The following is a 12,444-nucleotide window of genomic DNA, read 5'->3' on the forward strand; positions in this document are numbered from 1 at the left end:
TTTCTCCCTCTCTTCATGTAGCTTCTCCTGCTCCATTTTTGTCCTGTGAAAAGGTGAATGTTGCAATAGCTTCCACATTAACTGCAGAACCTAACAGGCCTAGGCCTCTATGAGCCCACATAGCAGAAGGAGTAGCAGGAGCCCAGTCTCAATTTGATTTTAATGAAGAAAATGCAAGAGGTAATGAAACAGAATTACAGAAACTCATCGAGTCGAAGTCTAAATCACTATAGAAGCCTTTCCTCCATGTGTGCAAAATCTGCTGCCTTTAAAAATAGCCCCTTCTGTTACACCGGCCGCTGTGACGGCACTTCCATGCGTCTTTCTCCTTCAGTCCTGTTCTCATGAGCAGCTGCTTGTTCTTTGTGACTCTTTTTTGCCCTTTAGAAGAACTAAGTTGTATCTCCAAGTGAGAAACAGGTAAGGCAGTTGCTGAGAGCAGCAGGCTGGTTCTGCTGCATTAGAGTTCCCATGCTGGTAGCAGCCTGTAAATTTCCCCATGAAGTAGAGGGAAAGAAAAGGAAGCCTGCTAGTAGCCTCCACTGCCAGGAAGGGAACTGGACCAGAAAAGGAACTAAAACTGGGAAGTGAATGTGCAGCATCACCCTATGAGGAGCCAGAGCTTCTGGTGTCTGCTGCAACCTCACTCTTCACCAGAAACTGTAATGGAGGGCAGAAGATGATGACTGCTAGCCATTAATATTCTCAATACCTGCTGTAGTCTGCAGGGAGATCCCTGCAACCTCCACACAGTTGGCCTAAGGAAAGAGTCACCTTTAGTGACTCATCTAGAAGATCCAGGTGATTCACCCTGACAGGTGCAAAGTGACCCACAGTCACTTGCATGTCCCACCTATTAAGCTGAGCATTTGTTTTTTAAATGACACCAATGTGGGGGATGGGGGAAAAAACTTGCAAGATTGGCACCTGTCCCAGTTTTGGAGTAAACAATTCTGCTACATGGTTTTTAATTGCATTGTAAAATTTTCTGCCTGCCATGCACATTTGTTTGGCCCACAGTCAACATCTGCACCCATGGTGTGGTACAGTGTAGCTACAGGCTACACAGCCTTCACAGCCAAGGGAGGTCAAAACAAAAGGCTGTAACTTTAGAGAGAGCTCCACAATTTCATAACCACACCCACTGATTGTAGCTCTGCAAATTAGGATTATGAATGCAATTAAAGCTCAGGGAGCAGACAGGGTACTTTCTCCTTTGCACAACAGCCTAGGTACATGGTAACTCTGAAAGATCAGGAATTGGGTATGATATGGGTTAATCCATGTGGCAAAGTCCACTGATACCTGGAACTTCTCCAACCTACCCCTGCAGTTTTTCCTCTCAGAACAGAATTGAGGAGCATGGGCAGCGACAAAGGGGGAGTGCCCAGGTGCCTGCAGCACTTAAGTAGCAAAGACAAGGGACCCCACAACCTCATCTGTAAAACCAGTGATCTCCAGCAGCTCCATCTTCTTGGAAAGCAGATGAGGATTTAGCCTCTACTCAGTGGGTGTGAGTTGGGGCTTCTGGTCCAGGTCCAGCCTTCACACAGTAATCAGCCCAATGGCCCGAGACAAAGTGCTCAAAGCAGACTGGGAATCACACTGAAATCAAATCATTCTGACCTTAGTGAAGAAGGTCATTAACAACTGAGCAGATGATGGCAGAGATTCCCAGACCTCTTTGTTGCTGCTAAAATAATTGGTAAAATTACAACCATTAAAAGGAGAAAGATTATTCCTGAAGAGCAGCTGGCTGTGGAAGGGGAGCCCCAGCTCTGTCATGTCTTAAAAGCAGGCATTCCACACAGTACACTCGATTCAAGGGGGCAATCCACGGCCTCCATGCAGTTGGACCATCCTGCTTCAGATGCCCTGGGATTTCACCTCCAAATGTCATGTCTCAGCTAAAGAGCAGCCAGAGGCTGGTCCACATCAGGGTCCAGCTTCTGTGCAGAAGAATGCTCAGTTACTGAAGGCCAACCCAACCACTCTCAGGGGCAGCACAGCTCCCTCTTGCTCCCTGGGGAGGGGTCAGAGCAATTGTCACGGCTGCTCTTCTCCCTCGTTGGAAACATGCCGGTAGCCGAGTGGCTGGGACTGCATGCGGAAAATGACAGTCAGGAGGAGGATAATGAGGAGGAAGAGGATGGATCCACAGACAGCCAGAGCCACAATCAGTTCTGCAAGGGAGAAAATGAGCAGTCAGTCTGGTAACATTCAATCATCACTGTCTCTCACTAATGCCCAGCTGGCACTCACCTGTGTCCTGAACATTGCTTGCTACCTGGCATTCGTGTGCCCAATCCTGGGGAATGATCCGGTCAGTGAGCTGCAGGAAATCCAGCAAGGGGCAGCGCTGCTCACAGCCAGGCAGTGTCAGTGGAAAAGGCTCCCTCCCACTCTCGTTGTGGAAAAACATCTCCACAGAAAAGTTACTGGGGACAAAGCAGAGACACAAATCGAGATGGAGTGCTGAGAAGTCAGTAATTACATATTCCTTCTCCAATTTTCCTCCTGCCTTGGACCATCACCCTCTCCAGCCATCCTGTAGATATCTCTTCCTATCACCCACTTAGCATGCAGCTCTGGGAGCTAGCCCTTTTCCGTTGTTCTGTATTAAGATCTTCCTTCTGTTGTTCTCCCCTTGGGGGCAAGGACAAGAGGCTCCGCGCTGAGGCTAGAGTCTTGCCTACATGTTTAACCCAGCAGATGCCCTTACTGTAGCCCTCACCTGTCGTCATCTTGGTAAAGCTCAAATATGTGACATGAGGCATACGGTGCTTGCCTCCCATTGTAGACTTTCAGAGCCATCTGCAGTGCCACAAGCGTTGTGTCATGCTAAGAAAGAGGGAGAGAATGTGAATCACTCTTCACAAATAGGACAGAATGCCTGGGACCACATTCACAAGAGGAGAGCTCAGCAGGGGACCAGGAACTGTGCTGGGCAAGAGACAGCTCATTGAAGAAACCCAGGACCATGCCAGAGAAGGGAAAACAGATTATGGGAAACTCACTAGAGCAATGGTTCTCAAACTGTAGCAACCCAAGAGAGAGCTGGAAGCTATATCAGCCTAGGGGGTCAAGTCCCTGAAGGTACATCTACATTATAAGAGAACACCCATAGCTGGCCTGGACCAGCTGACTTGGGCTCTTGGGGCTATAAAATTATAGTGTAGACGTCCAGGCTTGGGCAGGAGCTGGGGCTCTGTGACCCTAGATGTCTTCAATTTCATAGCTCCACAGCCCAAGCCCTGCAAGCCTGAGTCAGCTGACCCAGGCCAGTCATGGGTTTTTTATTGCAGTGTAGGCAAACCCCAAGGGAACCCATTCTATTGCAGTTCTGGGAGAGATGTTGGACAGTCTAACTCATTAGGTTGCTAGAGAGGGAGATGATTGTCTGCATCTATCATTGGCCAAAACACGAAATCAGGGTAGCACAACCCATCTATCAGAAGGGGCAGTGACCCCAAGTCTGTCCTCCTGCTCTTGCTGAGTGAGCCACATGCTGGATTTTTAGACTGGGAATTCACTTCCTCGGATGCAGAGGGGATGATGCCAGGTGCTGTAGAGCATATGCTGCTATGGGTAGAGACATATTCTGGATGTAGGGACTGCATTGGAGGATGGAACGGGGTAGAGCCCACACCAAGGCCCAAACGCCATGGCAGGTGGAGTGGGAGGACAGCTCCCTGATGCAGACTTACTGCTGAGTAGGCGAGTAGTTTCAGATGCTGGGGTGCAGACGCATTTGCTGCTGAGGTCATATTTTTCCTTATCTGAGCCAGCAGGACCCCTGAGGAAAGAGAATGGCTGGTCAGATCCCCAGGCTCATTAGGATAGAAAGAGACTCTTACCTGAGATGTCATCCCTTCCCCACTCACCACCCTGCAGACGAGCTTTCTCCGTCTGCTGGTGGATCCCAAACAGGAATTCAAAGCCAAAGTCTTTTAGTTGCTTCAACCGAGTCATGACATCTGGGGTCACCCATGGCGGCAGTAGCAGCTTATGTGTTTGCTGAAAAGACAAAAGGAGAATTCATTCAAAGGGAGACAGTGTGGGCAGGGTGCAGATCACAGGGCTCAGAGTCAGGAAACTTGAGATCTAGTCCAGATTCTGCCATGGGCTCACTGTGTTACCATGGATGACTCCCTTCCTCATCTGGGCTCAGTCTCCTCTCTCACTCCCATCTGCAGAACTACATTTGTAAGACATTCTGCCACTTCATCATAAGAAGCACAAAGAATAGTAAGAATAAAAACTAGGAACAACATTCCTCTGAAAATACAGCCAAAGTGTGATGTTAGCTCAAGTTGCAGAGACAATAATCCTGGGGCATCTGCTGTGTGTGAAGATGATTCTGCCCCTTTGAGACCACACAGTTAGAAATCAAGACATAAGACAAAAGAGCAGGAAGAAAGCTATTGCTATAGGCAAAGCACATCCATACAGGAGAAGTCATCAGAAGCACAGGCTCTTGTGCACTGAGGAAGAGAGCAGAATACTAGCACTCTGAAATTGTCATATTGAGATGCAGCTCAGATGGAAACCCCAATAACCATGCTCTGAACAAGGGGAGTCAGGAGAGGAATCTGCTTTGCAGACAGCCAGTGTACTCAGAGGAATGGATGAATTATGGTGAAAGCAGCTGTAATCTCCTCAGAAAAGTCACAACTTTTGGGGCATCTCTCAGGCCAATTTCCCAGGCCACGTCCCATCAGACTCCATGGGAGACTACGACAAGCACCCTCTGGGTCATTCTATATGATTCAGATCAGGTACCTGTCAGCAGCCTAGGTAGTTTGTTTTGCATTCATTTACCAAGAGCACAGCTAGAAAGTTCTAGTTTTGCTTTGTTGGTTTGAGCTGGTGGAGTGAATCTACTGCCTCAGCAGTGGAAATGCCAGTTTCACTCAGCAAGGTCTATTACCCAGAGCATTATCTATAAGGATGTGAGCACCACCACTTCTCTCTGAGTAAGCAGAACTTCCTTTCCTGGGGTACAGCCCTGTCCTGTGTGCCATGGGAATAAAGTTCTCCCTTCTCAGAGCCTGCCCACTCTCCTTCTGCTAACCAATGAGCTGTTCTTTGAGTTCTCAGCCCTGTAAATCTGTGAAAAGTCTAAGCAGACAGTTAATGAACAGGGCCTCTGACCCTGCTACATAAGGTCTTTGAGCAGGACCAAGAGCAGGAATGGGAAAGGGACTCTCTGATCTTTCTTCCAGGGGAGTTTCTATTTCACTAGCAGGAGCTGCTTAAATCAAGATTCCTACAAGGAACGACAGTGGATTATGAGATGCTAAGAAAGTCTTTGGAAACCAGGGAGTGCTTGTTCCTCGCACTACCAGGGGCTACAGGGCTTTTCAGATGCCATGCCCACAGGAAAAAAAAAGGATGGCATAAGCCAAAGAAATGCAGCAAATTATCCAGAAGGAATCTCTGCAAACATACTTGAGTCTGGGAAGGGTAGACTCTTGTAGTTAATGAACAAGAGTGAAATTCAGCCCAGTCACAAAATCAATTACTGTACTGGCAAGGGAAGATTTAGAATGACATTTTTGGTAATTACACTATTTGGACCCCCAGGGATTTTGAAGTCTAAGGGCTTGTCTATACATGGAGTTATTCAAGAATAGTTATACTGGAATAGCTATTTCTGAATAAATCTATGTGCCGGCACTCTCATTCTAGAGTAAGAGTACCTTTTTCTAAATAAGCTTAATTCACTTTCTGGATTAACGGTGTCTACACAGAGTTATTCTGGAATAGCTATTCCACTTCAAATTCATACCCCACTTTATTCTGGAATAATTTTCCTGTGTAGACAAACCCTTTGGAAGGTTTTAACTAATCAGCAGTGTTCAAGCACTGATTCTACTTATATTATGGTGGTGTCAGTCATGGCTCCGTACTTAGCAGAGCTGAGTTCTGCACTCAAAGCAGAGATTAGACAATTTTGTATGTGTGAAGAATAGAGGGTATCCTCCCCAGAAGTAGAGCTTCTAGGACTTGTCTACACAAACTTGCACTGGATGAACTCTCAGGTATTTGGTTAAACCATGACAAGTCTGTGTGTTAAACAAGGCTCTGAGTGCGAAATGGATTTTCTGAGCATTTAAAGGTAATCTATTAGTTTACATTTTAAAAGTAATTTAAAATGAGTGATAAGAAATCTAGCATCCTATGTTGGACCATTTTTGTCCCCAATGATCTCAGTTCAGGCATTGTCTCTCTACACAAAAATTGGCCATGACTCCACTAATACAGTGCCTCCTGGACAGAAGTTGTGGAAGGTGAGGTGGGTAAGCGTCAGGTGGGGGTGGGAAAACTAAGTTTGGGGCATCCCAGGACTCCCAGACCCAGCTGGGCTGCCTGTGGCAGTCAGGGAGAGACGTGACTTTCCCCAGCAGCCGCCTCTCTGCAGCCCTAGCAGTGCACCTTGTTAATTATCCCTTGTTTTAATATTCTTTCTTCCATATCTATTAACTTAAAAAAAAAATCTATCTTGGTTTTTTGTTTGTACTGGTGGCGCATATCCACACGTTACCTCGATATTGGTGCATATACCAAAATTCAATCTGCACATGGATGGAAAAAATTAGAGGGAACATTGAAGTTTACCCTATATTACCGATATGTGCTTCCGGCTTTAACTCCATTTTAATGTAGTTTTTGTTTGGGAATTACTAAAATCACACCACTTTGCTCTTGTTTAGGGCCTTCCTGTGTCAGAGGAGCTCAAAACATTTTACAAACAATGAGGAATAAAACCTAACAGTCCTCTAGATTGTAGGAAAGTATTATTCCTGTTTATAGATAGGGAAACTGAGGCACCGAGCAGGAAAGTGACTGGCCCAAGTTAACTGAGAACTAGGGGAGCATCAGGAATAGTACCCAGGAGCCTTGACTCCCTCTTCCTTGCTCAAGTAACTAGATTAACACTCCTTCCATCTTGAAAAACTAATTACAACCAAAGAATAGTAAAGATTTTGGGACAACCACTCCTTTCTCAGCAAACAGAATGTCAGAGGTTAATTTTCAGTTCTGGCATGACATCTGAAATATGCAGCTAGAGGATCTACGGTGCTAGAGCAGATAGATTTCCTAAATTGTGCCTTTGGAGCCGGGGAAGAGTTGTTATTCCGAAATCTGAAGATGAAGGCTAACTATGTGGAGGGAGAAGTGGAAGGTTGCTGTACAACAGGCAAATCCATTTCTCACCAATGCAATTGTCTCCAGTCTAGTGAATCCCTAATTCCGCTCTGCAGAACACCAGGTCCCTCCTTTTGTGGGGGGATGCCCAGACTAACTTACCTCACAAAAAAGTGTGTCATACACGTTCCAGACAGATTCCAGGGACACATCCCGGATCCCTGTCTGATTTGCCACCATCTCCAGGAACTCCTGCAGGTGACAAGGCAGAGACTCAAACTTTCTGGTCTTCCACCACACAACTCTGCAGAGTGGATGTCTTCCACCCCTCCCTGCACCTACAATTATATAAAGGTATCTCCTTCCAGCTCAGGGAGACCTTTTCTCACAAACTCTCACTTACCAAATTCTGTCTGGTTTTATTTATGTACTCTGTTGACTGCCGGGTTTCATTCTGTAGCTGCTCATACCGCGGGCAAGGGGATAATGGAAACTTCAGCAGCTGGGCAGAAACAAAAGGAGAGGCTAGGTCAGGGAAGTTCTGACAAACAGCAGTGACTGTACTGCCTCCCCACCACAACCCCCCCCCGATGAACTGCACCCTTAAACAGTGAGACGCTGCATCTAACAACTAAATCAACAAAGGACATGAGAATTCCAGGTCTAGAAGCAGGGGGACCCCCTGCAAGGCCAGGCTAAGGAGCGCTATGGGGTAAACTGAGGACTGAAGGGGGAGGACAATGAAGAGGGAGGCTCTTGATGATAAGGAGAACACCATGCCTGCGCTGCCAATATTTATCCTTGAAAATGACTCACCCTCTCCGCAGAGTCAGGCACAGTGTGTACAGGGATTGGCTGCCAGGAAACATTGGGGTTGAACACCTGTTGTCCTTGTGGGGGGTACAGTCCTGCCAGATTGGCCTCTGCGCTCATCAGTGTCCGGTCATAATCTGTGCTGCGAACGAAGATCTGCACGGAGCACAGACAGCCTGTTCTGTGAATATCACTATTGTACACAGGAGTGGGGATACCTGGGCTCTGATCAAGGGACTCAGAATATAGGCACTACAAAGTTTTAGGCACAGCAGAGAGTACATGGAGTGTGCTGAGGCCATTACAGCTTAAGCACTTCACAAACAATGGTGGGGAAAGAGGGAGTGCATATCACAGGGCAGGCTATTAAGGCATATGGGCACTGTGGGATGGAGATGGGAGATAGAATACAAGTGAAGGAGTAGCTCAGGCAGAATAATATAAGTAGCAAGCAGGTAGGAGACAAGGCCAGAGATATAGATAGGAGACAGTAAAAAGAGAAAATGTAGTTACAGCGCAGGGTTCAGTCCTCAGCTCTGCCATTGACTTGTTATGTAACCTGTGACAAGAATCTGCCCCTCTCTGGTCTACTTTTTCATCCGTGAAATGATGACAGTAGGGACCTGGATAGTGGATGTGGCAGAGGTTTCATTTATTAACGTCTATGAAGCACTCTTTGGTCCTCAGAGGGAACGAGGCAGAAGATTATTATCATTCCAGAGCTTGGCAGGAGGAAAACTTGACAATACAGAAGAAGAATCTCTGCAATTGCTCTTGCTCAAGGAGGGTCAAAGTGATGAGAGTTTGATACCTTGGCATTTGTGTACTGAAGGAACTGGAGTGGGGAAGAGAGGTGTGGGGCAGGCTTCAGTGATAGGTGGAGTAGATGAGATGAATGGTTATGAATGCAGGGATAAATATCCTGGCAGTCAGGACACCAGAGAAGAAGCAGATAAAACAAGAGTCTTGTGCATGGTGATATAGTTTTGCTTTATAGAGCATCTTGCATACAAACTATATCCTCAAAACATTCTCGGAAAAACACAAGCTTTACTCACTGCCTTCACTCTGAATTTTTCCACCCATCTGACATGGGGCGTGGCTAGAGCGAGACCTTTTCCCATTAGCTAGGATGAAAGAACTCCAAGGTATGCTCTAAAGAAACATTTAAGCAGTATCTTAACATGGGATAAAAAAAGAGCAATCTACAGCACTGTCTCCAGTTGCTTATCCTTGGGCATATGCTCACGTCCCAGCACCCTTTTATAGGGCTCTAGCCTGTGGCTGAAACAAGTGATCAACAGTCACACAACGGCAACCCGGAGCTGGTGCTTCCTATAAGAGGAAGCTTGATCAGAGCATACCAGGATCAGGAAGTAGGAGGGTGCTTTTTGCATTAGCCAGGCAGCAGACAGCTGCAGGAAAAAGGAGAAACAGCAGCCTCAGCTGGGAAAAGCTTTAAGAGAGAGAGAAACGTGGGAAGGAACCTCAAAGCTTGGGGAGGAGAGCTGGAAGATATGTATTTGAGTTGACACTTAACAGTTAACTGTGGTTAATAAGATCGACCCAAAGAAGGGAGTGTTACTTGAACCACATGAATCTGCATTTATTGGAGAGCCCAAAAAGGGGAAATGAGGCAGCAGACACTTGACCAGATGAAGTCAGCTAGCAATCCACTACCACGTTAATATTAAAAGGCCTGACACAGCTGTGGGTCAGTATCAGCAATAGGACACAAGAGTCATGAGATAACACTCCCTCCATCTTGAAACTCTTTTTTCTGCTCCATCTGACTCAAATCTGTCAGAAGAACAGTAATAAGTATTTTGGGGGACTTCCCACATCCCTCCCTTAGAACCCCAAATGTCACCTCTACGTATAGTATATGCCTCCTGAAAACCTCCATACTTTGAACAAGTTAACTTCCCAAATGGCTAATCAGAACCATCCAGTTTTCAAAAACTAGGGCAAAGATTTCTGTAGCAACATCAAACTTGCAAAGAAAACAGAATCAGCTACTTTGGCACAAGACCCTTAATGCTTTACTGCCAGAAATAAAACAAGAGCTTGGGTAGAGATTATGGTGTGTATGTGTAAACTTATTAGATGGTGCCTGGAGCTGGTCACTGGCCTTGCCTGGGACTGGGCAAGGCAAACACAGGCTGCATCCCTGTCCTATGGAGGGGATCAGCTACCAGCTAAAACTGGTACTTTAATTTCCATAGGTTCAAGTCTTTCATTCCTTGATTCAGGGGCAGTGGTATCCATTGCTATATTTCAACTGTAATTCATGGACCAATTTCAGAGTAGGTGTCTAACTTTCTGATAATGGTGTTACTTCTGCTTATCCCTGGGTTGACTTTGTCCTGGTATCTTGGAGAAGAGTTTATGCATACTAATAGTAGCTTTTTCTTCAATCCTACTAGCCCTTTAAGACTGGGAGATCTGCCACAAAGTATAAAGAGCTGAGACTAGGGAAGGTGTCTCTGCCTCAGCGCAGGAAACAATGATGGAAGAGAACCAGAAAGCAGGCATAGTCTTACTCAGCTAGGTTGCAACAAGATGCTCTCCCAAAGAAACTAGATCTTTAGTTGCTTCCTAAAGAGCTTTACTTTGACTGACAAATTATGAGGGGTGTTGGTATATTTGAAGACCCAAGCACAATCTGCTAAGGATGATAGATGCACCATTTCTGTAATCCAAGGTTGTAGAAAATCTTGCATGAATATCTGCTCTCTGACACTTTGCTCCACTGCAAAAGCATGGCAGAGTTAGGGTGGAGAACCAAAAAGCAATAAGGCTGCTGGATAGAGGAACTGCATTTATTTACGTGGCTGTAGGTTCATTTCCTTTGAAGCCTGAGTTCCACTGCTTGTTGATCAGATAAGATAACTTGCCTGAGGCCTCCTGATTCAATTTTTCAAAAGGAGAGCATGAAAGAGATACACCCAATTGCAGCTCACTCTCTGTGATGTCTCCCCAAGAGAGGGAGGGGATCAGATAAATTCCAGCTGATGTCATGGGTGCTTTTGCAGGTCTCTTTATTACCCTTTCTACCTCCCTCTGTTTAGGTGGCAGTCGCCTCAGGCCTCCTCTTGCATAGTATCTTATCACCCCCAGATGTAACCATCATTCCTTCTTGCCCTCCCTCCCTCCACTCTTACGGGACTACACTCCTTTGATATTCACAGTAACCCAAATAATTTCAGAGACAATTTCTACAGAAGATGCTATTTAATATAGTCATACTGTATCCTAATATGTGAAGGCACAGCAGCATGAATATGATAAAGAGAAACAATAAGGGGCCCTGAAGACAGTGCAGATAACCTGAGCACCAGGCTGTTCCTTACAGAAAGATAAAGTGACTCCAGGAGAGGGACAGGGGGTGATGACCCACGGTAGGTACATTGCACTGACCTCCTGCCTATTGTACGAGGCGTTCAGGAACCCATGGTAACGCTTCCGGAGAGACTGGCCCAGATCCCATTGTTGCAGCATCCCAATCTGCACGCATCAAAAACAGGATTTGCCACTATCCTGGGTCAATCCCAGCAAAGACCTCCGCTGTCAAAGGCCACATAAAATGGCTACCAAAGGGAAAAGGGTGGGTTCCCCGGGACCTCCCACCCCCTCTTAGGAAAGGGCAGCAAGCCCCTTCCTAGCGGGAGAAAGCAGACACCTCCGAGGTACAACTCCGAATGCAATGCTGCTTCCCGGGGTACCCACCTGGGTGAGCTGCCCAAATCCCTGGGGCCACGTGCTCTCCTGATAGGGGTCCCGAGGATAGGCCCTCACTGGGGAGCGGTCCCCGTGGCGGTACAACTGAAAGAGGAAACACCTTCGAATCGCCTAGTGCCCCAAACCCGCTGCCCCCTGCCCCGTCACCGCGCGCCCCCGGCCTCCCCACCTCTGCCCGGCGGTGCCCCCCGCGCGCCCCCGCCCGGGGCGCGGTCTCGCCCTGCGCTCCCTGTCTGGGCCGAGCCCCCCGGCTGTCACCCCTCACCAGGGTAACGAAACGCAGCCTCCGGCCTTGAGCCAGTGGCGGCGCCAGCGCGAGGCTGACGCCCAGCAGCAGGGCGAGAGGAGCCGCCATCGCTCTCCTCACCCAGCCTACCACTGACGCTGCTGCTAGGCCCGGCTCGGTGCGGCCCGCCGCCCGGAACCCCGGCGTTGCGGGCCGCGGGACCCGCGCCGGTACACATTCCGCCACGCACAGGAAAGAGGGATCCGCCATCTTGGTAGAGGCAGAAGCACCATAGAGCTGGGACAGTAAAGGGCGAAAGGAACAGCACACCGGAAGTGAGTTAGAGAAGCGCCATGGAGTGGGGGAGGGTGTTTCTGTTAGCTGCTTAGGGCAGGGTCTGTCACCCATTTCCAGGCCCCCAGTGCCCTCCCCTTGGCTGCTGTCTGGTCCTTAGTCTGTGTGCGTGCACCCTGGAGCTAGTGTCCATTGGGACTGGCATGGATGGGGTTGGC

At 47.7% G+C, this 12,444-nt stretch overlaps 1 protein-coding gene across 3 annotated transcripts; it reads right to left on the reverse strand.

The window, feature by feature from the left end:
* Positions 1 to 141: 141 nt before the first annotated feature.
* On the reverse strand, positions 142 to 12,075 carry ACP2 (acid phosphatase 2, lysosomal). 3 transcript variants are annotated; one of them, XM_050957170.1, is made up of 11 exons: positions 11,972 to 12,075; positions 11,695 to 11,790; positions 11,386 to 11,472; positions 7,969 to 8,121; positions 7,556 to 7,654; positions 7,315 to 7,404; positions 3,885 to 4,017; positions 3,708 to 3,796; positions 2,735 to 2,841; positions 2,263 to 2,438; positions 142 to 2,183 (listed from the first exon to the last, which is right to left on the reverse strand). In XM_050957170.1, the coding sequence occupies exons 1-11, from the start codon at positions 12,059 to 12,061 to the stop codon at positions 2,047 to 2,049; spliced, it is 1,257 nt and encodes a 418-aa protein (XP_050813127.1). In that variant the 5' UTR covers positions 12,062 to 12,075; the 3' UTR covers positions 142 to 2,046. The 3 variants fall into 3 exon arrangements, with proteins under 3 accessions (XP_050813127.1, XP_050813129.1, XP_050813128.1); XM_050957172.1 differs by lacking the exon at positions 7,969 to 8,121; XM_050957171.1 differs by lacking the exon at positions 7,315 to 7,404.
* Positions 12,076 to 12,444: the final 369 nt, after the last annotated feature.

The sequence above is a fragment of the Gopherus flavomarginatus genome, chromosome 5 (assembly GCF_025201925.1).
Source record: "Gopherus flavomarginatus isolate rGopFla2 chromosome 5, rGopFla2.mat.asm, whole genome shotgun sequence".
In the NCBI taxonomy this organism is placed as follows: domain Eukaryota; kingdom Metazoa; phylum Chordata; order Testudines; family Testudinidae; genus Gopherus; species Gopherus flavomarginatus.